General features: G+C 47.5%; 3 protein-coding genes across 8 annotated transcripts in view; 2 read left to right on the forward strand and 1 right to left on the reverse strand.

Annotated features, from left to right (window-relative positions):
• Positions 1 to 424: 424 nt before the first annotated feature.
• Positions 425 to 8268, forward strand: RNPS1 (RNA binding protein with serine rich domain 1). Its single transcript, XM_084536808.1, has 7 exons — positions 425 to 517; positions 2876 to 3031; positions 3338 to 3529; positions 4421 to 4523; positions 5174 to 5327; positions 5819 to 5960; positions 7250 to 8268. Coding segments are annotated over exons 1-7 (855 nt in total). The 5' UTR covers positions 425 to 515; the 3' UTR covers positions 7356 to 8268.
• Positions 8269 to 8441: 173 nt separating this feature from the next.
• TELO2 (telomere maintenance 2) lies at positions 8442 to 25916 on the forward strand (the record flags this gene model as incomplete). Of its 2 annotated transcripts, none has more annotated exons than XM_084536859.1 (20): positions 8442 to 8740; positions 8826 to 9094; positions 9667 to 9735; positions 10409 to 10556; positions 10899 to 11001; positions 11289 to 11357; positions 12327 to 12468; positions 13371 to 13507; positions 14251 to 14336; positions 14938 to 15051; positions 15679 to 15764; positions 16084 to 16175; positions 17234 to 17350; positions 17983 to 18054; positions 18630 to 18794; positions 19464 to 19555; positions 20311 to 20410; positions 20788 to 20852; positions 21498 to 21613; positions 24717 to 25916. In XM_084536859.1, the coding sequence occupies 20 exons, from the start codon at positions 8442 to 8444 to the stop codon at positions 24821 to 24823; spliced, it is 2448 nt and encodes an 815-aa protein (XP_084392985.1). In that variant the 3' UTR covers positions 24824 to 25916. The 2 variants fall into 2 exon arrangements, with proteins under 2 accessions (XP_084392985.1, XP_084392986.1); XM_084536860.1 differs by having other exon boundaries at positions 14941 to 15051.
• The window catches only part of IFT140 (intraflagellar transport 140), a 76076-nt gene continuing 74923 nt past the window's right edge, over positions 25092 to 26244 (reverse strand). For all 5 annotated transcript variants that reach the window (XM_084536854.1, XM_084536855.1, XM_084536857.1 and 2 more), the window contains one exon: positions 25092 to 26210. In XM_084536854.1, coding sequence (XP_084392980.1) covers positions 26007 to 26210 — 204 coding nt within the window. In that variant the 3' untranslated portion in view covers positions 25092 to 26006. The remainder of the gene's footprint in view (positions 26211 to 26244) is intronic.

The raw sequence follows: 26244 nt of genomic DNA on the forward strand, positions 1-26244 counted from the left end.
CCGGGCAGCCCCTCCCGGTCCCCTCCCGGTCCCCCCGGCAGGCGCCGTCCCGGCACGGGGCTGAGCGCCGCTGCTCGGTGGGCGGCGGAGCGCGACTGCTGCTCTGCGCTCCCGCACAGCCTGTTAAAAAAAAAACAAATAAAACCACAAAAACAACAAAAATAATTTATTTTATTTTTATATTTTTAATTTTATATTTTTTATTTTATATTTTTTATTTTATATATATTTTTTTACATTTTCTTTTTTTTTTTTTTTTATTTTTCCCTCTTCCTCTTCCCTCTAACCATCCCCATCTCCACCCACGAGTTTTTTTTAATTTAATTTTTATTTTTCCTTTTCCCCCTCTCCCCCCGCTGTCCCCCCCCTCCCCTCCCCTCCCGTTCTGCCCCTTTAAGCCTCTCGGCCCCTCCCCCCCCCCCGTGACGCCATCGCCTCGCGCCCCGCGGCCCCGTTCCCGCCCGCTCTGCGCCCATCCCGCGCGACGCGGCGCGGAGCGGCGGCGGCTGCCGAGGATGTGAGTGGGGCCGGGCCGGGGGGCGCCCATCCGCAGCCATCCGGCCCGGCCGCCGCTCCCAGCGGGCTCGCAGCCGCCCGGGGAGGCCGAGGGGTCCGCGGCGGAGGGGATGGCGGGCGGATGGCGGGCGGATGGCCGGCGGGGGGGGCGCTGAGGCGCCGGGGCCTAGCGCGGGGGGCGGGCGGGAGGCCGGGCCGGGGAGGGGCCTGGGCCTGGGCCTGGGCCTGGGCCTGGGCCTGGGCCTGGGCCTGGGCCTGGGCCTGCGGCCGCGCTGGGTGCGGGAGCGCCGGGCCCGCTCTGCGGAGGGGCTGCCGGGCGCCGGCCCGTTGCGGGCTGGGCTCTTTGTGCGCGGCCTCCTCGCGGGAAGGGCTGGGCCTCGCCGCACCCAGGTGGTGTTGAAGGCCCCGTCCGGTAGGGCCAGAGCTGAGCTGACAGTTCGGGGGCCGATAGCTCTGCACAGCTGGGCTGCTGGCAGCACAACCACGGTTGCAGGAGTAGTTGGTGTGTAGGAGGAAGTGCTATAAACCCGACTGGTTGTTTAGAAGGGAGGTGAGGAAGGAAAATAGCCTGTTTTGTGTGTCCAGGAGCTTGTCTGTTCTGTTCCTCCCAGTGGGTCAGCTGGTCTGTCCCAGTGGCCTTCTATTTCTGAGCAGGGAAAACATGGAGCTGGTTAAAAACGTCCTACAGCTTAATGGCAGGCACAGGTTTGCTTTTCTCAACCACCTTTAGCACCCCTGGAGCAGTCCCTGGGCTGCCTTCTTGCTGCTGCAGGTGGCAGGGAAGGCCGGCTGGTGTCACATTTGTGCTGCTGCTTTCTGTTCTCTGGGCAGAGAGGCGCGCAGGAACAAGGTGTTCCTTGATTTCTGGAAGCTGTGGTGGGCAAAGTGTGCGAACACTCACTTGTGTTGCTTGTTGTGGTGGCTGTGTTAGGGAAAACCCTGAAAGGAAAAATCAGGAGAGCCAAGTTCAGCTGTTCAGAAGTGATCTCTTCCCAATCATGAATTGGAATTTAGAGAACAAAGCAGTTGATTATCAGAGTTGGGACACCAGAAGCACAGAAGCAATGAGACCATTGCGTGCAACAAGCTGGAGAGTTTTCCTCTTGTTAGCTGACTTGGCCTCTGCGTGTGGAGGGGGAAGTGTTTCCAACGCCACAGAGCACAGTGGCTGCCGTGTCACTGCTCGTAACGCTGGCAGTTCAGGGGAGTTCGTGCCCATTCTTCATTTCCCAAATGTTTCATTTGTGGGTAGGTAATTGGCGTCACACCAACTCAAATCTGCCACGTTTTTTAGCAGTTATTAAAATTTATTTAGAGGAAGCTTTTAATTCGGATGTTAAGCAATCTTAATCTGGTCTTTCTAAGGCTGAAAGGGCTTTGGGAGGAGCTTGTTAGGGTTGAAAGCAGCCGTAATTGAGTGTGGGTTTTTTGTTGCTGAAGTTCTCAGCAGTACTTCTTGACCAATGTATGCTCTGGGCCACAAATTGGCTGTGGAGGAAACCAAAGCTTGCTCCTCTGGAGGTGAGGCTGTCAGGAGGCACGAGCTGCATGCACGTCCTGCAGAGGAGCTGGGTGTCCTCCACCTGCCTTTTCTGGGGAGGCTTGGAGAGTGAGGGCCTTTTGTACTTTAGGTGCCAGTGTGAGCAGGCACAGGGTGGGCTGCGAGCGGCAGCACAGCGGTGTGTGCCACTCAGGGACCCTGCAGAAGTTGGTTGTCCTCCAGTCCGCTGCCACTGCTGCAAAGCAGCTTTGCTCTTTCGTGCCTATCTGCTAATTTCTTCATTCTAAACACTTTTATCTCATCACTGGGCTGCTCTTTGGAGTTTATTGCACTCAATTAGGGATCGGTTCTCAGAACCAAGGAGTTAGAAGTGAGATTTGAGATAAGTGAGGCCCATTGGGTGCTGCTTTGGATGCCTCTGAAGGGGAAATGGAGTTATCAGGAGTGAAAAAGAAGAGTTTGTTAGCACTCAATGAAAGTAATAAAAAGTCCAACACTAGGTAATCATTCCATCCCAATTTTTAGGCTTAATGAAACCGGGGATGTTGTAGGGTACTAGGGCTCTCCCAGGGAGGGTGAGGAACTGGAAATGCACCTCTTTCTATGTGAATCTGTATGTGACAATTTATGGATGCTGTAGTTGTCACCTTCAAAGCTGCTGCTCTGTCATGTAAAGTATTTTCTTTTCTAAAAAGCCCAGACTTAACCTAACGCTTTAACTCTGCAGTTACAGTGATCTTGAGTTACATTTGAAGTTCAACGTTTCGTGTTGCCTTTCAGTTCCTTGTCTGGGTGTGGTTTTCCGTTCTTCTGTGGCTTTCTGTATCAAACAATCCCTTCTGCAATTTGTTCTTTAAGGGCTCCCTCACCAACCAAACGCAAGGATAGGTCTGAAGAGAAATCAAAGGACCGATCAAAGGACAAAGCCGCCACTAAGGACTCGGGTGAAAAGGATCGTGGTCGGGACAAGACACGCAAAAGACGTAGTGCTTCCAGCGGGAGCAGCAGTACCAGGTAGCTGCCGCTACGGGTAGTAACAAAAACAGCGTTTTCAGAAAGCATCAGCCATACTTCTGGTTCATTTCATTCCCCATGTTGTGGACTCATTCAAACGTTGCCTTGTGTTAGTCACAGGAAAATTGTGTCTGACTTGAAGGGTTTGGGTTCCGTGAGATACAAATTTCATTTGGCTGAACTAGTGAGCTATGAAGAGTCGATTTTTCAGTGTTTCAGCTTGCAGTTGTTTTCTTTGTAATTATGATAAATTTTTCAGCTATTCTTTTTTTGGGTACTCCGCTCATGTTTTTTTTTCCCTATCAGGTCCCGTTCCAGCTCAACTTCCAGCTCAGGGTCCAGTTCCAGCACTGGTTCTAGCAGTGGCTCGAGCTCCTCTTCTGCCTCGAGTCGCTCTGGGAGCTCCAGCACCTCACGCAGTTCCAGTTCCAGCAGCTCTTCTGGATCCCCCAGTCCGTCTCGACGGAGACACGACAACAGGAGACGTTCCCGTTCCAAGTCAGTTCTGTTTGACTTTTAGGAATTACCAGGTAGCAGGCCAAGTTGCATGTAGAATACAGGCGCTTTATCAGATTTTTTTTCCTTTTTTTTTTTTTTTTTTTTTTTCCTCTGAGGACAGTTTTTTTTTTTTTTTTTTTATAAGTTAGAGATCTGGATTTTGTTAGAATGGGTGTGCTCCTTTTACTTACAATCAAAATGTATGCCCTGCAGAGATTAAAAATCTCATTTTTTCAGGGTAATTTCTACGTACTATATTTTGTAGAGGCAGTTTTAATCAGTGTTTCCCCATTAGAGTGGGAGTAAAAGGGCACCATATGACAATAAAGGTCTTTATATATTCCCTGTAAATTATAGCCAAGAGCAACAGAAAAGCCAGGGCTAACAGTGGTGGGTAGGCTGGTGTGTGTGTATGTTCTCTTATGTGTAAAAATAAAATGGGTGAGGACCAAAGGAAGCATTTTTGTAAGGGTGGCAATCAAACTATCTTAATACCCATACAGTTTGTTTTTTCCTTTGGATAATTCTGTAAATAAGGTGTGGAAGGCTGATAAAATCTACTAAAGTGTTACAATCCAGTTTGCTCTTTTATTATGTCCCTAAATTCATGACAGTGAGATTTGGAAGAAGCCTAAATACAAATGTTCTGCCTACTGAAGTTGTTTTTTTTTTTTTAATCTGGATAGTAATTTTAAAAACCTGCAAGCAAAATGCAATATGCAGCTATTTAAATAGTTCTTTAGTTCTTAAAAATGTTACTTAGTTCTTAAAAATGGTACTTAAAAATAGTTCTTAAAAATGGTACTTTTAAAAATCACGTGATAGGGATTGGCTTCTGGTTTTTGTCTTGCTTTTTCCCTAAACTATAAACATTTTCTGTTGTGAAATCAGGTCCAAGCCACCCAAGAGAGATGAAAAGGAGCGGAAGAGGCGCAGCCCATCACCCAGACCCACAAAAGTGCACGTTGGAAGGCTCACTAGGAATGTGACCAAGGTAATGGCATGCTCGCCTGGAATGCCAAGCTTACATATCTTCTGTGGGCATTTGTTGGTGGCTTTCTTAAAGCCTTCGATTTTGTTGTTGTTGTTGCTGGACTGCTGCCAAAACAACTCTTCTGGGAATTCTTACTTTGTGTCCAAATTGATGAGTGAGGAAAACTTCATAAGAATCTCACTGAGTCAAATATAGTACAGGCTTCTGAGACTCTGTAGTGCTAAAAGGTTTGTCTGCCTTGTTGGAATCCCAGGCCTGGTACTTTGCCTTACTATGAAGAAAACTGTCAAAGTCAGGACAGTAGCAGAAATGACCTGGGAGGCATTAAGAACATCTGGAGGTTCTTGAAGAGGGTCTGAAGAGAGAAGGTCTGGCAATGTAGTTTGAAGGTCTTCAGAGGTAAAAGTTCAGGGAGCTGAAAAAATGGTGTTTTTAAAAAGTACTGAGAATTGTAGCTAAGAGTTCCAGACTAAGGGCACGAGCCCGTTTTCATAAGGTCCCCAAGAGGATTTTTAGCTAATTTAGTGCTGTGTATATCTTGAATTTACTGCTCTGTGCCAGCCAGACCTGGGCAGTGGTATATGAGTGGTAAGAGGCATATGGGACACATACCATAAGAGTGGTCCTGAAGTTCTGCTCTTTCTCTGCAGGATCACATCATGGAAATATTTTCCACTTATGGAAAGATTAAAATGATTGACATGCCAGTTGACAGGCTAAATCCACACCTCTCTAAAGGTTACGCTTACGTGGAGTTTGAGAACCCAGATGATGCTGAGAAAGCCCTGAAACACATGGATGGAGGTAGGTGTCAAATGTTGAAGGGAGGCTGGGTGCTTTTTAAAAAAAATGTCTTTGTAACAGGTGGGCTTGGTCTGAAAATAAGTGAGAGATGGCGTAGCTTTGGGGTAGCTGATCTGAAATATTTTCATTCTGTTTTCAGCTTGAATGAGTTTGGCTTTTGTGTGATTTCAGGACAGATCCATAAAAACTACAGAAACACTAAAACTGTTTTTTTTTGTTTTGTTTTGTTTTTGTTTTTTTTTTTTTTTTTTCCAAAATAAAAACCAATAAAAATCTTTAAATTTCTAAAATCCTTCCCGATTAACATCTGAGATATTTGATTTAGAAGTCCAGTGTGTAGGTGGACTTCATCAGCGTCAGTCTGGAGCGGGTGGTGGAAGTAGAGCTGTAGACAAAGCTTGTGACAGAGCTGGGAGTTGCAGCCATGTGGTCTGTAGATGTTGCTGCTGGAAAACGCTTGCATCACCCTACTTCTGTGATTTCATGCAAAGGCCAGATCGATGGTCAGGAGATCACTGCCACGGCTGTGCTGGCGCCACGACCTAGACCCCCTCCCAGACGCTTCAGCCCACCCAGGAGGATGCTGCCACCACCACCCATGTGGCGTAGGTCACCGCCTCGCATGAGGAGAAGGTGAGAGGTGACAATTTGTATTTCCTTCTCAGTGTAACAAGAGCGTATCACTGAAATACTCCGCGTGAGGACAGTTTCATCCCATTGGACTTGACTTGCCCTTCCGAGTGATGGTAACTCGCACCTTTTGGGCATCAGTTGAACCCAGGCTGTACTTGTGAAGTGCTTAGTGCTGGCAGTGACCTGCTGCCATCTGAACGCAGTCTGCTGGAAACATCAGATGCATCAGATGCTTTCCAGCCTGCTCCCTGGAGTCCCTTCCATGCAGTGCTTTGAGGTGAAGTGACACACAGTTGTGGCTGGGAGAATGCTTTTGGCAGCCTGCTCCAGCTGCTTGCTTTTTGGAAGTCCTTGCAGCTCTCTCCCTCATTTCTGTGCATGAGAACATGGCCACAAAGCAGCCTTCCCGCACCAGGCGGCTGGAGTACACTGACCCCAGGGTGGGAACGGGCACGTACACACCTGTTGTATGCTGCAGGCTCCGAAAGATTTACCTGAGTGCATTGAGGCAGCCCTTTCTCAGGATCTAGGTGAGCTCCTCTGTCATGGAAGCCTGCTGAAACTCTTGTAACCACTAAAAGCAATTCCTGATTGGAACCAGCTGATTGCTGAGTGGATAGATACAGGTTTAAAAGAGAACGGGGCACAAGATTCACTGCTCGTTAGTCCTCCATAAAAGACGCTTTTTACTGAGGTCATGGAAATGAGGGATCGGATGGTTTGTTTGCTTCCCTAGTCTGCCTTACCATCATGTCAGGCTCTGTTAATGTTCTCTGGCAGGAACCTTGGTGTCGCACTGGTGGCTGTATAGATAATTGTAGTACTGAAGTTCTTGAAGCTCAACTGTTTCTTAGAGTGAGAATTCCCCTAAGAAATGGCCCTGTGGTTCTGTGCGACTTGGATAAACCCTTTCCCTGAACCTCACTGTACTTTAGGAGCTGAAGCTGACCTTTCACAGGGAGGAGAATCTGATGTAGAATGAACTTGAGTTTGTTTTGCTTGAGAGTAAATAAGAATCTTGTTTGTTCTTAGGATATTAAGTCTCTTTCAACTTCAGAAGCAGAGGGACAGTAGCTAGAACATTCCTGCTATAACAATCCTCTTTGAATTGCGTTTTTGCTCCCTGGCTGTACTTCACTGGAGCTCTTTCAGAGTGGCATTTATTTATTTATTTATTTTGGAGGGGGACAGGGAGCATTGATTTGAAAAGGTGATAGGTGAGCTGACAAACGACTGGAACCTGTTGTCCATGTCTCCTAACAAAAGCTTTCTTCATCCTTCTCTGCCAGGTCCCGATCTCCTAGGCGCAGATCCCCTGTCCGCCGGCGATCAAGATCCAGATCTCCTGGACGAAGGCGCCACCGCAGCCGCTCCAGCTCAAACTCTTCACGATAAAGCAAAAAGACTGGACAGCTTTTTATTTTTTAACTTAAATCCCATGTAACTAAATATTGTACCTTTTTTTATAATGGGTCTGGGTGAGGAGGGGGTAGAGGGGGAGAGAAAGAGAGAGAATCCTGGCAGTGAAAGTGATCTAAGAGGAGAAATTTCCAGTTCCTGGCCATTAGATAGCCTCCGTCGTGGGGCTTCTAGTTTCCTGGCATTGATTGAAATTGTTTCATAAAAAAAAAGGCTTTGATTTTTTTTAAAGGCTACAAAAACAGCATCTCCCAGATAAATGGGTGGGAAGATGTTGTAGCTTCTCTTTCTCCAGTTTAGCAGGCTGCTGCTTGATGATTTCCAAACGCTTAGCACGCTGTACAGACGAGCATGTAAATCTTGAGCTATTTTGGAAACCCTATAGAGTAGGACAGGGAGGCGTTTATCACTAGGATTTTCAGAGCAGCTGCAGTGCAGATAACCAGATCTGCCCGAGGCTTCAGTACCGAGCTGTTGCTGTGCTCGGGTGCTGGAGCGCTGAGAGTTCTGCGCGCCGAGCTCCCCCATGAAGCCACTGCCAGGGGAACGCTGCAGACACGGTGCAGCCTGGCGAGGGGGTGCTGCAGGAAGGAAGCTGGAAACCCTTGGCGCAGGTTTGGAGCTGCTGCCCTGAGGGGTTCCTGCCGCCTTTCCTTGGGGTTTTGGGTGAAAGTTTCCCGTCCGGCCCCCCGGGGAGCGGTGCCCCTCCAAGGCTCCGGGGGCTGCGCTGCTGCCCGGAGAGGCGCGGGACTCGCCGCCTCTTGTACACTGTACAAGGCGGTCCTAGCACGTTGCTGGTTTGTTTCGTTTCTGTTCCTGTCGTTGTTTTGTATGGTTTGTAGCGTTTGTAGCGGTGCGGGACGCGCCCAATAAAGCCGCAGGGCTCCGAGCTCCGCCCGCCTCCGCCTCGCTGCCTCTCTGCCTGGGGGGGGGGGGGGGTTGGGGGGAGGGGGGCGCTGCGCCTTTAAGACCGGCGCGGGTTGTGCGTGTGACGTCACGCGGCGCGGCGCCGCCATTGGCTGCCCACGAGTGGCGGCCGGAAGCGGAGCGCTGGGCGCCGCCATGGCGACGGCTGTGGAGAGCGCCCTGCGGGAGGCCCTGGCGGGGCCCGCGCCCGGGGCGGCGGCGCTGGGCGCGCTGCGGGACGCGCTGGCGGCGGCGGCGGGGGGGGGCGAGGCCGCCCTGGGGCCGCGCGAGCGGGAGCGCCTCGGGGCCCTGCTGCGCCGCCTGGCGGCCTCCGCGGCCGCGGGGCCCGAGGAGCCGGCGGGGCCCTGGCGGAGCTGCTTCGGGGAGGCGCCGCCCGGCCTCGCGCTCAGCGCCCTGCTCGCGGCCCTCGGCGAGCCCCGGGGGGCGGCCCCGCGGTCAGTGCGCCTGGGGGGGGGGGGGGGCTGCGTCCCGCTCCGCGTTGCGCTGTCCCCTTCCAATGTCCCCGCTTTCTCCCCCCAGGGCCGGCGCCGGGCTGCGGGCGCTGCTGGAGGAGCTGGAGCGCCTGGTGCGGGGCCGGCTCCCGGCCGTGCTGGGCGAGCTGTGCCGGCAGCGGGGCTCGGCGGAGCTGGGGGCCGGCCTGCTGGGAGCCGTCGTGGCGCTGCCCGAGCGCCTCAGCAACGCGCTGCAGGGCGGGCACCCCCCCGCCGTCTTCCTCCCGCAGAATTACTTCCCGCTGCTGGCCGCAGCCATCCTGGAGGCGCTGCACGAGGTCGCCGCTGCCCTGAGAGGTGGGGGCGGCGGGAGGGCGATGCGGCTGGGGCAGGGCTTCCCGGGCGGGTTTCACGCATGGACCCCTTTCCTGGCGTTTGAAATGCAGACAATGGGTGGTACAGAGCCTCCCCCTCACCTTCCAGGCTGAGGTTCCCCACACATAAGAGTATAAGGTACAAGGAATGAGAAAGATGGCTCAGGCTGTTTAAAATCCTGATGACAGCAGCAGTCCTGTGAGCTTTTAAATGTCTTCATCCATTGCCAGAATTTAGCTCAATTAATGTCTGTGCTCAATTAATGGTGTGGAAGTAAGCCTGTGTGTGTAGCCAGCCCAACAGTGCTGAATGAGCCCATGGTTTTATCACCGTTGTGTTAAAGCGGGACTGAACTGCTTCAGGCTTCTCACTCCGCCTGTGTACAGATAATCCTGGGGACTTTTTGTTCTTGAAGGCAGGTGGTGGAGGGAGAAGAGAGCGTGCCTCAAGAAGGGAATTAATCCATGCTTTCAGACTTCAGCACCTGCAGAAGTGTGCCTGCTCTGGATGCTGCTGGTGGTGGTGATGTTGTGTTTGTGTCTCTTTTATCCCAGGTGGCTCGGATTGCTCAATATCTTCTCTTTCTCATGTTCTGGGGAAGGTCTGCGTTCGTGGGAGACAAAGTGAGTGCTTTACGATAACATTTGGGGGAGAGGGAAAGCCTGGTTTGCTGGGTTAGTAAGGAGGTGTGACTATGACAGTGATCACCAGAGGGAGCAGGAGGCTGTGGAGGTGATCCTGGGGCTTTAGGAGCTAGGCTGCTCTCCGCTTCCTGAGGTTGTTCAGCTACATATCTGCCAGATGCTGATGCTTTTTTATCAGCTCACGTGAGCGCAGTCTGCTTGGCTCTAAAATACTGTTGAGGCTTCTGGTCTTCTTGTGGTGCCATTTGGGCCATGATTATGGGATGACCTTCTGGCACTTCTCATCCAGCGGTCTGAGAGCCTGCTGTGAATACCAACAAAAATCCCTCCCCGCGTGTAACACTCCCCTTACGTGACCAGCCTTCATTCGGGCTCGCCACAACTTTGAGGCCACAGTAGGAGTTAACAAGGCCTGGGGGAAGGAGAGATTTTCTATCTGTTTACTCTGATGAGGAATACCTACAAGTTTCTTCGGCCTTAGGTTAGTTCTAACCACAGGAGAGATTCAGAATTATCTGCTGTATTTCTCCACCTGTAAGGATCTTTAACTAAGCAGGCTGGCCCTGAGCTCCATCGCGCCAATCCATGTATTTACCTCTTAGCCCATCCGTCCTGTCCGTGTATTTACCTCTTTTTCTCTCTTCTACTTCAGAAGAAATTCTGAGTGTTTTGGTGCCCCGCCTCGCGGAGCTCACCAAGTCGGACTGCATCTGGCAAAGGATTTGTTGGCGCCTGGTTGAGTGTGTGCCAGACCGCTGCATGGAGGCCGTGGTCCTTGGTTTTGTTGAGAGAGCACCAGGGTAAGAACTCTGTTTTCTTTCCTGATCCCGAGCACAGGCTGCAGCTTTCTCACAAATAGTTGCAGAGGCTGTTTCTGAGAGGTGCTGGCATGTGTGTATGGGGATAAAGGAGCAGCCTGATTGTTCCCCCTTGGGTAGAACCTGCGCTATTCTGTAAAGGTCTGGGCCATGACATGGAGTGAAAAAAATCACAGACTGGCTCTTAATGTTTAAAGGTGTTTTAGTGATTCCTAGCTTTTGACTTCTTTGCAGTAAGCTGCTGACAGAATTCCATAGGAGTGGAGACAGCGTGACAGTAACTCCAGGGCTTCCTAACGTTTTGCTGTTGACTTGTCTTGCCAGGGCAGATGTCTTGTCTAGGCTGCTGGGGAACCTGGTTGTGAAAAACAAGCACGCTCAGTTTGTTGTGACCCAGAAGTTCCTCCTCTTGCAGTACGGCTACACGGTGAGGGCTGCATTGAACAGCTGCCTGCCCTTCCCAGAGTGCTGATCTGGTGGCTTTGAGGCTTATTCTCTGGACTGTTTCTGTGCTGTGTTTGTCTGCTCTTGGTTTTCCATGTTTCATCAGCAGTTTCATGTGATACACTTTTTTTTTTTTTTAATTTGCGTACTCTTCAGTCTCTGAATATTGTCAACCAGTCCCTCACACTTAAAATTTTAACAAACACGCTGTGCATTGCTGGATGACAGCTCTGTTCCCAGTTAATGAAAACCGTGGGTCTTGCTTTACAGACTGCAGTGCTACAGAATCTCCTTGGCTACCTGTCCCTGGACAGCCTTCGGCGTGCCTTATTGATCAAAGTAAGGTTAAGTCACGTTTCTGGTGATGTATCTGCTGGAAAAAATGCTGATGTGAGTGGGTGTCTGCGTGGTGGAGAATTAGGGTGCTTCTCTAAGTCTCTTCTGCTCCTGTTCATGAGAGTGAAGGAGGCCCTACAGCACCGACTGGTGCAGAACAAATGAATTGTGATAGACTAGGCAAGGACTCTCTGCACTCTGATGTTAGTTTTTCATATTTAATTGGCAAATTGCCTTCCCAGCAGCAAAACTAATGATGCCTGGATTCCTGCGAGGGTCCTACATGCTCTGTCCTTCTCAGCTTTCTCCTTCATCGCCTGGCTGCGTGGCAAACGGCAGAAAGCACTGAAGTTGGCTGAGAGCAGTCCGTGCAGAATGGTTCATGCTTTGGAAGTTTTATCTACCTTTGCTTCAGCAGGGATGCAGATCTTTTCCCTCTCCAAGTCAGCAGTTTAATGGAACTTCTAGGAAGTTGTTATCTCTGGAAATTGCTACAGATTTGTAATGGTGATTTTTTGATATATTTTCCCCCCCCCCCCCCACCGATCAAAGGTTCAGAAATCTGCGAGTCCTGGCAGCTATTTAGACTTTGAAGGTTGGACTAAAAGCATTATGTAAACAGTATAGCACTGGTTTTTGATAAATGGTATGCAAAACAATACATGTTATCATGAGAAACCAACATACTTCTAACTTTTAAGCAAAAAACATTATTTTAACAAGGTATTAAAGGGAGGTGGTACGGACTTCTTAGTTGGCCAAGCACAATGTCATTTGGGGCCCTGAAATACCAAGTTAGCTCCATTGGCGGGGAGAGTAATTACCACTGGGAAAGTGTGAAGGCCAAAGGACCATCATAAATTTCATGTGCTGTATGAAAGCTTGAGTGTTCCTTCAGAAAGGAAATTATGTATGGAAACAATCTGTTTCAAGCCAATTTGGGCAAACAAAGTCGTTTATCCTCTGATTCAGGTGCTGCAAGAACTCTTGGAGACGTGGAGCAGTAGCAGTGCTGTGAAACACTCCCCACCTGAGCAGCAGGAATATATTAGCAAGGCCATCCTCATCTGCCTCTCACATCTGAAGGATTCTGAAATAGAGAGCTGCAGACAAGGTGAGGTGGCAGGAGAAGCAGGGCATAGTTGTGCTTCATGGAAAAACGGACTGTTGAGGAGGAAAAGATCTCGTTTTGATGCACCGGCTATCAAAATTGGCCGAACTTCCATTTTGTTGGGGTGGGGAGTGCACCTAGAATAAAAAGCTGTTCGGGTAGGCTCTGTCCTCTGTTCTGCTGCCCTTGGTGGGGTCACTGGCTGGGCGGGTGGGGATGGGGAGTTGCAGGCAGGGGCTGTCTGCTCGGGATTTATGTCGTGCATAGCGGAGTGGAGTCACAGAATGGCTTGGGTTGGAAAGGACCTGAAAGACCACCCAGTTTCATCCCCTGCCGTGGGCAGGGACACCTCCCACTAAGTCAGGGTGCCCAGGACCCCATCCAACCTGGCCTTGAACACCTCTGGGGATGGGGCATCCACAGCTGCTCTGGGCAGCCTGTGCCTCAGCACCCTCTGAAGAATTTCCTCTTACCCTCTAATCTAAACTTACCCTCTTTTAGCTTTAAACCATTCCTCCTTGTCCTGTCATTATATGACTGAGCAAAAATACGCTCTCTTTTTTATAAAGCCCCCTTTAAGTACTAAAAGGCTGCAGTAAGGTCACCCCACAGCCTTTTCTTCTAGAGGCTGAACAGCCCCAGCTCTCAGCCTGGCCCCATAGGAGAGGTGCTCCAGCCCTCGAAAAAGTAAATACTTCAAATTTAGAATATTCTTGTAATGTTTTGTTGACTTTCCATCCTGCGAAAAAGCGTGTTTTTATTCTGTTGGTGCTGAAGGGAATGGCCCTTTTTAACTTTCTACCCGTTGTTGGGTGGTGAGTGGCTAATGTTGCCCTCTTATGGAACTGGTATGAAGATGCGTGTTTTTTTTCTGACTTTGTTTCATGTGCTATTTATTTTTTCAGAGCTTCTTACAAGCATGATGGAGGGTGTGAAATGTCACTTGGATAGCAGCCTGCCACAGATCCGGCGCCTGGGAATGATTGTGGCAGAGAGCATTAGTTCAAAAATAAACACCGATGGGCCTGTCCTGAAGTTTCAGGTGAGGGCTACGATGAAATTTTTCTTTGGTGTGCAAGGCATAGAGGAAATACGAGCTTTAAAGCGGGTGATCTGGGGTGTTACAGTGAGTTCTAACACTATCTGGAAATAAAGAGAGGCAGCAACAGGGTGTCTGCTCACAAAAAACACTTGCATAGAAAACAAATGCATGTGTGAGAGTGGCCTTAGGGGTGTATTCTGATGGCAAAGTTTAGTGCAAGCTGTTAATTAATAATGGAGTGCTAGAGATTTATCACTGCATGAGGTTCTGATCTATGGAAGTTAAGAGGGAACTTCACACCTAAACCAGGGGTGAGCATGCAGTCCCTGCAATGGTAGGAACATCTCTGAGTTGAGATTCTCAAGATAAACGTGGGGATTTTTGCTGTGCTGTTAGTAGTAGGGTTCGTAAGAATTATGTGATAAAAACTGCATCCTTTCTTTAAAAATCTGCGTCATCCATCATGTTGCATAGCCAGTTATTAAATGTTTTAAAGATTGTAAATGACATTCAGACAAGGTCTGACCAAGTACTACCATTAAATGTAGGGATAAAGATTACATATGGTACAGATCACCATGCAGCATCTTACATTACTGCTGGCTGGACAGTGATTGAAACAAATAGGATTGGTGTGTGTTGTCTGTTCTGATTCAGTCCTCATTTGTACACTGCAGAAGGGTCAGATGTTGAATGCTGGTCATGCTTGCAATCTTAAAGTAACGGTTCTTCTGAATGTCTAGTACGAAGAAGATGATGAAGCAAGAGAACTGAAGTCCCTTCTGGTGCAGGCTCCATCGTTCTGTGTCCCAAGTGTCCCAGACGACAGGTAAGATATTGCTACTCTTCATTTCCATGCCTTTTAAGTAGCAAATACCAAAAAACATACTGGGAAACTTGGCAAGTTATATTACCCACCCACCAGCCCAGCCCCGATGTTGATTATTTGCAGAGTCTACATCTGGAAAAGATGCGGTGTCCCATTTTAACCTATTTTCTGCTCCTCGTGACTTTGTTTGTCTATGGTATCTTCCCTCACTTGTCTCTTCCGGACTGAACAGTCCTCATCTATCCAGTCATTCCTTGTATCCTCACAAAGGATTAGAATGCGCCTTATTCTTATAATGCAGTATAATTATTTGAAATTCATAATTGAAATGGTAGCATATATTAAAATTGCCTGTTTGATAGCCACACATGGTGAAACCATGCTGCAGTTCCCAGGGGTCTTGTGTTCTCCTGAGTAGAACTGAACGGTTCTGCCTCCTGGGACTTTGTTCTTTATGAAGGCTGAGCTAGGTGGGAGACTGCAGTAGAAGTAATTACCTGCCATTCTACTGAGACAGCAAGGGCTGGTGGTGTGGGTGTTTTTTTGCTCATGAATAGGGACTGTTAATCTTACTGGTTTTAATGCTTCTTGTTGCTCACAGCAGAAAGGAGAAAGCAGATGCTGCACTGCCATCAGCATCGGAAAGTAACGGAAAATCCCATACAGCAGCAGCCCACGTGGTGTCAGATGAGGAGTCGGATACTGAGCTTGACAGGTATGGGGACAAGAAGCTGATAGGAAATGGAACAGGGAGTGGTAGGTTCTTTAGGGAAGACTTGGAGAGAAGGGAGCTATTGGTTGCTGCTTACCTCGGTGATCTTGTGCTTTCTGACCAGAATGCGGGAGCAGAGCTGGTTCAGCTGAGTAGGATGTTGTGCATGACTGCATGCAAGTATGTTAATCAGTAACTGGAGCAAAGCCGTTGTCGTGTACAATTGTGATATTTATTCCATTTGACTGACCTAATATACTTTTTTTCTGGAATTATCAATGTATCTACCCACTTAGTTAGCGGGCTTGTATTGTCCTATCACTTCACCAATACATAAAGAAATCTTAAAAAATGGCTTTTTGCCTCTGGGTCACCTGATTACTTCTGCGCTCGACCAAGAGATCCAGTTCCAGAGCTGGTTACAGAACTGCTCTTTCGCTGGGATTCAGAGCAATTCATAGAACTCCCTAAGGAACTCTTCTAACCTCAGCTTCAGCAGTGCTGCTGGATTATGCAAGAGTGGCGGTGTTACAATAGTGCCTGTGCTGCTGCTTTGCTTTGTGTGGATAGCTGAGGGAAGGAGAACAGCTGTACCCCATAAGCTAACTCCTGCCTTTATTTCTTTTACAGTGATGATGATCTTACTCCTTATGACATGTCAGAGGACAAAGAACTAAAGACTAAGGCTCCAGTGTATATTAGAGACTGTATTGAAGGTAGGAGATCGTGGGCTGAGTTTTCATCTGCTTCTTACTGTTCTGGGGAGAGTGGTCTCTTTATGTTTATCTTTGTTCTGAGCTAATTTGAAGAAGGTCAGAATTAATGAATTGAAACTCTCAATTTGTAGTATTTCAGTTATCTGGACTCCATTGCTAAACCATCACTTCTGAGTAATTTGTGTAGTTCCTAATGCTGCTCCTGTGCAGGGTCAATGATACTTTCCTATAAAAGGACAGAATACTGTCAGAAGAAAGTTGGGGTATACACCCAAGCAGAACAATTCTATTAATAATTTTTGTTTCTTTTGTCCTTCAGTCCTGACAGGATCTGAAGATGTGGACAAATGGGAAGCTACAGTCAAGGCTCTTGAGAGCTTGGTTCGAAAGAATCCAGCAGCAACAAGAGAGGTGAAGTAGTCTGAGCTAACAGTTACTGGTGGGCTCCAACACAAGGTTATCCTTTCGCCCTTGTGAGGAGGCTAAATGTGCCAACAGAGCAGCCAGCAGAGCTGTGTGTACCTGAACTTAGAGCTTTCAACTTGGGAAGGGAAATAGAAGGAAATAGTTACTTTGCAAGCAGTTTGCTAGGCTAAATTTGCTCCTTTGTGTTGAGAGCACAAAGGAGCAAAGAAGCAGGCAAATGTTCTGACAGCAGCGTGGCATCTAGCAGCTCCAGCACTGAAAATGAAGTGCGTTTGCAAGTAGAGCTCACCAGTATCTCGAGGCAGCGGAGAAAGCTCCGTGCCTTGTGCTGAGCAGAAAAAAATTAAGAAAGAAAATTTACAGGGGAGGCATGAATCCCACAGACAAAATGATTTTAATTTTGGATGTCATTTTGATATTGAATTGAAATTGAATTGTTATTTCCCAACAAAAGGGGGGATAAAGTCAAACAGACTTCCCTATTTGCTTGTAGAAGTGTACTTCCTGAGGGAGTAGGTGGATTGTACTGATCAAGACAAAAAGCTTTTATGAGAGGAACTTAGGACTGGTTTGATTGCTCACCACTACCTGTTATGAACAGCTGAAGATGGGATTTGTAGTGCCAGCAGCAGGTGCCTCGGCCAGCTGAGAGAGGGAAGGGCTGTAGTATGGTAAGGGACTGGGTGGACGTTGCGTGTGCTACAGTGCCCTTTAACCCACAAATTTTAGTGATAGGTTTTCCTGTCTTATGATGTTACCATTTGTCCAAAAAGCCAAAGTGAAATGTGAATGTGGACAGAGAAATCAGCCTAAGGGGTTGATACATGTTTTGAGAAATCTGTCTTGATGGCATTTATCTTGATACCTTTTCTCTCCCTCATATGCGAAGGGCAGGATGTTGTTGCCTGTATTCTGTTCCCTCATTTTCTTTACTTAAGCATTAGAAGTGGAAAGTGGACTCTGCTCTGTAAATCCTGTGAGAAAGAAAACACCTGCAGTGACTTGATTCCTTTTTTTTTTTTTTTTTTTCTTATTTTGAGCAGGTTAGTGTGGAGTTGGCAAAAATACTACTGCATCTGGAGGAGAAGACCTGCATTGAAGGCTTTGCAGAGCTCCGTCAGAGGGCCCAAGTAGCTGTTCTAACCGTGGATCCAATACCTGTTAGTCCCTCTTACTTCTTCCCTTTTTCAGTTGAGGCACAGGGAAAAATTTAAGCAGGTGAAGTCTCTTAACTTTGTAGAAGCAGCTATCAGTGTGGTAGAACAGCTGGCTGATGTCTGACAGCACTTACACAGAGATGGGCTGTATACTGAAGAATCTGCAATGGATGGCAGACAACAGGAAAGGAAAACTCAGTCAAAAGCTGTAGCAGACTGGGAGAGATTTGGTATATGGATAAATCACATCTAAATTGCCTTGTCTGGTATAAGGACTTGTTGTGCTGAAGGGAGATTGCTTCACATAGAATGAAGCTGAGGCACACAGTCTCTAAAAGATTTGACTGCTGTTTGTAATCAGCTGCCATAACATTTGGATGCCTCTGTATAGGAGGGAGAGAAGGATCACAAAATCCCTTTTGTTGTTTACTTCCTTTGGGAGGATCTAGAAGCGTGTCTGAATTTCCCCCATTCATACAGTGTTTCTCTTCCCTTGTCTTGGGGGCTTGTTGTTAACTAACAGGGAGCAGGACTTTGCGTGAAATGGAGAATTTAGAATTTTCAGAATTAGGGGAAAGGCTGTTTACTGGGTTTGTAAACAGTTTGTTCACTGCTCCTTGATTTTTTCTGTCCAGGTAGCACAGTACTTGACCTCCCAGTTCTACTCCCTGAACTACAGTCTGCGTCAGCGCATGGATATTCTTGATGTAAGTGTTCATCTCCTTGCTTCTCATTTTCATTGTGGCTTTGTTGCACCAGTGCAGTGTCCCTAAGATGTAAAGGTGTTAACCTGTATGCCTTGTAGGAACAGGTGAGGAGGAAGCTCAAGCGTAGGAATCTGTTATGTTAGCATTTATGCCTGGCATTCCCCTCTTGTTCTTAACCCTGCTACACTCAATTAGACAGCAGTCCTCGCCCACACATAGCAGTGTGTGATGGTCTATTGCCTAACAGCAGCTGCTGTTTCCTAATGTGTCATCAGTCTGTGATCTCTTCACTTTCTGAAAGACAGCAACCTGCTTGTGGCTCCTTCCACATCATTTCACTTAGCGTGTCTGAAAAAGGAGCCCCTGCTCTGTTTCAGAGTTCAGTGACTGAGCTGTTGACCAAATACCTCGGAGTCAGTTGATGGGGTTCAGGCACTCACCCTGTTTTCTTAATTCTAGAACCATTGTGCCTTTCTGCCTTGCTGTTCTGATGGTTTGGGTGCAGGTTAGCTGTTGTTGTTGCCTTGTACAGGGATTATTCCCTTTTAACAGAACATTCCCTTTTTTCCCTCTAGGTATTGGTTTTGGCAGCTCGGGAACTGTCCTCTCCCAAGGTTCATAGGAAGACCAAGCATGTCGAGAAGCCTTGTGTCCAGCTCCTTCCTGCAAGTGACAGCTCTAAGGACTGGAGAAGAATTGTTGATGAGAGGATCAAAAGCAAGACTAGAAGGTTTGCTAAGGTGAGACCAGGGCAGAAACAAACTTGTGTCAAATTCAGCAAACATATGGACTGGATGACTTGCTGTAGTTCTGTCTGGAAAGAGCAAAATACCTGTGAAATGGGGTTCAATCCAGAGGCAAGACTGGGTAACTTAAAATATCAGTTTCACTTCAATCTGGCTTTTTTTTTTTTTTTTTTTTGCATGGGAAGTACCAAATCCCATAGTCCTTTCCCAGCAGGAAATAAACCTTGAACTCCTTCCCTCACACTGAGGGATGGCTGTGTCTGTTCTGTGCCTGTTCTGAGCTTGTCTGGCCACTGCAGGGAGCTCTTAACTGCACCTCACAGATTCCACGCCATCCTCCTTCAGACTGGACTGTCTCAGGCTTCTCCTTTTCAGGGAGATGAACTGATGCCAGTTTCACAGGTCCTAGAGGACTTGCTTTCCAAAACTCCTCTACACCTTGAATGTTCTTGGTTTTAATATGTAACCCAGCAGTACTGAGATACATTGTACTGAAATATTTAGATGTGTGAGAGGATCTTAAGTGGGAAGTGAGGTGACTGGTGTGGGAACTAGCAGTCAGAGGGGTACAGGTAAGCAGTAGTTGACAGTGTGTTGGCTGCAGTGGATGAATGTACAACGGTTGGATATTACATCTTGTGTCTACATTTTTCTCTTGGACAGGGCCCATCTCAAGTGCAAGTAGCTTCTGGCCCAAATGAATTCAATTCTGTTGCTGGGCACTTCTTTTTTCCATTGCTCCAGAACTTTGACAGGTGAGTGAACACGTTGGGATGTTGTTTGGCAACAGCAAGAGTGAGCCTTTCTGCTTGTCTGAGAGCAGCAGGGTAAAGCCCAGAACCTGTGTGGGAGTCCTGTGACACCCTGCTGATGCCTGGCTCATTGATCAAGCTCAGAGAGGACGATTTTGTGCTCTCGGACTTAGCCTATGAAGTTTTCTTGGACAGGACCCTGCAGTAAGTGAATACATCCTACTAAGCATAACCTGTCGGCTGGTACACAGGGGGATGAATTTGGCAGTACCAAACAGCATTTTGGCTGACCTGGGGGAGTTCAAACACAGCCACAGCACTCAGACTGTAGTCTTTAATAGAAGTTACCTGCCTCAGTTTTCGTCTTGTCACATGGATTGATCCTTGTGGCTGTGTTATAGTGCATAGGACACATTTTACTCTCAAGTTTACCTAAGGGAGAATCAGTAACTGATGCCATAAGTGTCCAGATTCTTGTAATATCTGTCTGAATGGTTTGTTTGTCATATGGCAGCAGTGCTAGCTTTTGCATGCAGTTGCTTCCACGTAAAGCTAGCCTGTTGGTAGGGCTCGTGATCCCTGCTGTAGGGGATGTTACTGGTGTGGGATCAAGCAGCCCGTGTTGAAATGGGAATGACTGCATAACTTTTTTTAGGGATTCAGACTTGTATGAGACAGTTTGCTCTGCACAGCCACCCTGACCATTCCAAAGATTCAGCCCTGTCACTGCCACAGGACCGTTTATCTTCTGCTTGCAGGCCTTTATCAACTTTTGATCTCCTGGGGGAAGATCACTTTGTCCTTGGAAGACTGGTCCACACATTAGCAGTCCTGCTGTACCTGGCTGTCAACACTATGGTAAGAAAGGCTGAATGGGCTTTCAGGCAGCGGGACTGACATCTAGCCTGGGAACTTGGGGGTGCATCCTGGGGCCTGCTACACATAGACTGGCAGTAAATTTGAGTCATGTGCTGAAAAGTCCCTAAAAGGGCTGAAAGGAGATATGGGATTCAGACATCCCTGCACCTTTTTCTGCTGCTTCTGATAGTTTTTCTTCCAACTTCTGTGGGAAGTTGGACATACCTTTACTATTCACTGCTTCAGTTTCCTCATCTATAAAATAGCTGGTTGTAACCTTGATGTTAGGATCACAGCAGTATACATCAAGGCCCAGATCTTGAGGGTGGTGTGAATGTGAAGGTATTCAGTGTTTGTGTCATCATCCTGTTTTACAGGCAGTTACTGCAATGGGAAAGGCACTGATGGAGTTCATTTGGGCTCTGCGTTTCCACACTGACTCGTGAGTTGTAGTTGTGTGCTTTTGTTCTCAAAGATCCCCTGTGAGTAAGCATCCAGCCACAACCTCTCCTTGTCCATGACCACCACCTGGCTGAGAATGTCAATGACTTAATCTATTCTTATTTATGCTTACCTCTGGTCTGGTGTTCTTATGACTAAGCATTGCAAGAGCATGTAATGAAAATACTGCTTTAATGTCAGACCAACATAGGAACTTTGCTAATGTCTTCTGGTGTTGAGATACAGTCATTACCTCCAAAAAGCGCGACAGATTTTTCTCCTTCAACTATTCTTGTGATGTTTTCAGCTATTTCAACTGAGGAAGCTGAAAAAAATAGATTCAATTCCTGCATGTGACTTGGAAAGAAATTAAGATGTAGCTAAAATGCTGTAAACATCTAGCTGCTGTTTTAACCTCGCACTATTGCAGGTCCCTGAGTTATGCTGGGCTCCCTGAGACACGGCAGGGGCTCTGTATGTGCGTGCCGTGCCAGCTGGTGCATGGTTGCACTCCTAGTCAGTATGAACACGGCAATGGTTATAAGAGATAGTGGAAGCTGGAGAACCCTGGAGGTGAGGAATAATAAGTAAATCAAGGTAGAGCAAGAAGCTGAAGGTTTTAACTAGTTTGGTCTTTCTCCAACAGGTATGTGCGTCAGGGTCTTTTATCCTGTATCTCCTCTATGCTGCTCAGTGTCCCTGCGGAGCATCTTCTGAACAACATGACAGAAGAGCTTTTGGAGACTCAGTCCTGGCTGGGAGGTAGGATGTCATGGTGTAAGCCAATGTTTTTCTGGCTAGTGTTGCAGTTTGCATGCAACATCTCTTTAAAATTGTGACTGTAACAATTATGTCCTTGTGCTGTGCTCCTCAGGCTTGCATGATAAACAGATTTATTGCTTGGTCATAAGTCTAGGACAAATAGCAGACCACACTCTGTGCTGTAGACACGTTGCAGAGGTATCTAAAGTATAAATTGAGAGATGCTTATGGCATTTCGAAGTGTGACTGTCCTCAAAGTTTGAAACGGTTGCCAAGCAAATATCCCAAAATACACCACGTGCTCCCTTTCTAAGCCTCCAACCACCCAGCTCCTGAAGCTGCAGAACACGCTGTCATATTGCATGTTTGTTGTGGCTTAGTCCTGGCAGGCAGCTCAGCACCACACCACCGCTCGCTCACTCTTCCCAGCTGGGACAGGGGAGAGAATCCCAGCTTCTGCTGTGCCCCCAGCCTACTTGCTGGCAGGGCAGCGTAAAAAGCAGAAAAGTCTGTGGCTCTTGTAAGCACTGTTCTGCAACAACTAAACCATCAGTGTGTAGCACCACTATTTTTATTTAAAATAAGAAAAAAATACAGAGCATTGTGTGAGCCTCTTCAAAGAAAATTAACTATACACTAGCCCAAACCATGCCTGTTGCATCCAGGCAGTGACTGACTGGCAGTAACATACAAGACTTGTTTTAAGCTTTGTGCACAGAAGATGGGTTTCCTTAGTGCTAATAACAAAAGGAATAAGAGCATGGCACCATCTCCTAACATCCTACTGCTGCTGAACAACCTACGACAGAGAGCAAATGGCTCGGTTTGTATTGATGTGAGATGCACCGTGTGCAGGCTGCAGTTTTGCTGGGTTGTGCTAAGCTGGGACTGCACATACTTGTGATTGTGTATGGCAGCGTGCTGCAAGTACAAGAGGAAATAATGCTGTGTGCTTTGTGCCTCTGAAGCCTCCACTGTATTCCGAGTGGCCCTCATGTGACTCCCCGGGTTGGTTTCCTTCACCATTCTCACTCTTGGTGAGTTGGCTTCCCCCAGGGAGCAGGCAGGAAGCAACACTGACACAGGCGGCCTCTGATCCTTGCACGTTGTGGAGCTCTGTGTCCTTTAAGAGGAAGAGAGCTGCCTTGTGGGGCCAAAAGCTTTACTTTTCCCATGACATGCAGTGTGCTCTGAAGCATCTGTTTGTCTTTGTTGTTAACCACTGCTATTAGCAAGTAAAGACTTTTGAGGAAGGCTGTGACCACCTCTTCTAAATGAGGGTCTGTGTAGCCTGCTTTTAATGGGTTACTTTTGGAAGAAGGAGGACAGAGCTAGCAGCATCTCTTATGCCTGTAGGAAGTGTAATTGTTTTTTAATGTGGGGCTGTTGCATGAAAATTGTGTGATGGATCCTGGTGGGAATGAATAAGCTGAGAGGTGTGTGCATACCAGGGAAAGGGAAGCTCAGAAATGTTAAAGAATGCACTTGGCTCTGCATCTGGTCAGATACGATTAAAGTGTATTTTAAAACCTACGTATCCTTCTAGAGCTGCTTCCTGAAACAACTTCTGGGGCTGTGGCTTTGCTGTTTGTTGTAAGATTGTTGGTAAAACACTATCACAGGGAGGTACTGCGCTCTTGCTGCTCCAGTAGCTGAGGTCAGTCGAGACCTGCTTTTGTGACTGAGTCACGGTTTTGGGCTAGCAGACTTGCTGTTCCAGACAAGATTTGAAAGAAGAAGCAACATCTGTTAGGTCTGCTGTTATAGCGGGGAAAAATGACAAGCTGTCATGCATGCAAGCCTTCTACTATTATGCCTAACAGCTGGGAGAAGTCACAGCTTTGGGTTTCAGCTTAGAGCTTGTGCATTTCTCCCATGGCTAAAACACAAATTGGGACTGGAAAATACTCTCCCTGCTGCATGTGGCAGAAATCTCTACCTCTGCTCCAGCTTGTAATTACCTCCCAGCCTGTGCAGATGGCTGTTGTTCATAGCAGGAATAACTGGTCCTGCTCTACAGAGTTGGGGCTGGAACTAGAACTGTTTCCCTTTAGAAAGTGTTCGCAGGATGGTGTAAGAAGTTTCGGGTGCTGTCACAGTAGTCCCGTTAGTGGCTGCTTTGGGACATTTCAGCTGTAGAGAGAAGCTACCTACAACTGAGCAGCCTAACTGTTCCTGGGCGGGGAGGAGGGGAACACCTAAGCATTTCTAGGAAACGGTTCCTTCAAAGGCAGCTGCTGAGGAATTGAGGGAATTCCCCACCCCTTGAAAGTGCTGTCATGGGTAAGCTGCTCTTATGGAAGAACCTGAATGTATTCTAGTGCCCAGTGCCTCCCTTTCGGTGGCAGCAATTCAAGGTCTGTACTCATGCAGTTAGAAGCAGTGCCAACAGCAGGCTCTTAGCTTACAAGCTTGTAGTAACCTGTCTTGTAGCCTTCCCCTTTTTGCTTCTGTAGAGGGAGTTTGGAAACACCATAATGAAGCTCTCCCTGAGTTTATAAATAGCTCTACTCAATCTGAATGAGTCATGTGTTTGGGCTGACAGTGCTGGGCTCTGAGCGCGCTGCTTGTGCGTACAGGATATCCTTACACAGGCTCTCAGCTCTTCCAGGCTCCCCCTGCTCAGACATCCTGCGTGCATCCTGGTTTTTACTTTGCAGGCCTAGTAAGGGCCCCTGAAATAACAGCTGCTTGAAGCAGCTTAATCCCCTCCCTTACATGCTGCAGAAAGTGTAAGAGACTGACTCGTTTATCAGAAGCACAACTGAAAACGTGTGGAAGCTCAGGGCCTGCTTCTTTCTTTCCTCCAGTCAAGCGTGCTGTGACCATGGGTTTCGGGAGGGAGCACTGAGCATTTGTTCAGGCTGTAGGAACCGGGAGCATGGAGACATCAGGGCTTTGAATAAGTTGATTTCTAATTGTAAACTGCATTCATGCTAGCAGGTCAGCTGTAGAATAGCTCGAGGACACAAATATAAATTCTGGCATGGAGGATTTCTTCTGGTGTTTCATTTAGTGCTGTTCTGTGGTGGTGACTGATACGTTAGGTAAAAGTCTGTTTTTCCACCGATTTTCCAACTTACAGTGGCCTCTTCTTTTACAGATGTGGTAGAAAAAGATCCAGATGGGGACTGCCGGAGGCTGGCCTTGCAGAACTTGCTCCTAATGGAGAACCTGAAAAAGAAACTCAACAAAACTGTCCCTTCCTAGCTGAAGGGTAACAGAAATGACTTTACCTCGTACTCTTGCCAGCTGGATGTATGTAGGCACTGCTGGGGCCTCTTCAACAGTCACCTGGCTGGAGAAGAGGAAGAAGGGGGAAGGGTGCAGAGCTGTACGCCAGCGAACCTGACTTGACATCTGGACTTTGTAGTGGAGGCCAACTTAGTGAGCTACTGCTATCCGGTACGGAGTGTACAGATGCAGGAAGGTAGGCTAGCACTGCCATCCTCTCCACACCTCCCCCAGCCCCCACCCCCAGCTATTTATAACCTTGGCAAGTTTGAGTCCTCTGCTAAAAATACAGGGAAGAGCTCATAGCTGACTTCTTGTCAGAAAAACAGGGCTGGAAACAGCCACTTACCTCCCAGGGCTGTGACATACCTATAAAAAAAAAACACAAACTCCCATGTCTTCTGGCAGCATTTGGTGGAATAGTTAGAGGTCTGCTGTTTGAAGCACAGGGTAGTGTGGTGTCAGCAATGACACTGCAGCAGCTGAGATAAGTGTGGAAAAGCTGCAGTGAAGTTTGAAAAAATGTGCCAAATGTTAAAAGTTTGAGTTCGAGCTGTACTGGAGTTACAAAGTAAGAATCCTTTTGCTGTAATATTAGTACAGAAAGAAGGTGGTATTAAAGTGTAACTAAGGCCCAGATTTTGATCTCAAAAGGTCTAGTCTGCATGGCCCTATATTTTTAATAAAGCTTTGGGGTGGGGAAGTCTCCCTCTCTTCTGCAGCATGGGAGTAGTTTGACGTTTGACCAAGCTCCTAGCCAAGCAGGCCAGAGATTCTGCCTTCTAATGAAAGATAAATATGTTGGCACCTCAGCAGACCAAATCTGTACTTGAAAAGTGTCAGCTCAGGAATTCTTACCTCCGCTCTTTTCTAGACTTGAACAAGACTGAAGTTACAATACACATCTCTCTTTTTTCCCTTCAGGTTTATTAAAATACTAAAACTAGATTAAGAACAGGGTCTATATACCCAGCTCTTTGTATGTAGTGTTTGAAATGATACATAATTTCAGTAATGTTGCTTGTACAGTCAAGCAGAAAAAAATAAATTTCTTGGTAATAACCAAAAAGTCTGTCTGCAGCAGTGGGTTGACTGGTGTGACCCCTAATGAGGACAGAATAAATGACCTAGTGTTAAAGTCTTTGGTAAGTACAAATTATCAGGGATCCTCCACTTCCTCAGCCACCTCTTCTTCCACTTCCTTGGTCTCCATGCTGCTGTGGTGACTTTGCTCTGGAAACAGGCTTTGGTTTATGGGAATGCCTACTCCTCTGTGAACTGCCTCAATGGTCTGCTGATTGACATAGTAAGTCAGGTTTGTGCATGGAATTCTTTTCCGCATCTCTTCCAGATACTGGTAAGCCTAAAGAAAAACACAGATTACTGTTACAGGTGTG

The sequence above is a fragment of the Aythya ferina genome, assembly GCF_964211825.1.
Source record: "Aythya ferina genome assembly, chromosome: 15".
NCBI lineage: Eukaryota > Metazoa > Chordata > Aves > Anseriformes > Anatidae > Aythya > Aythya ferina.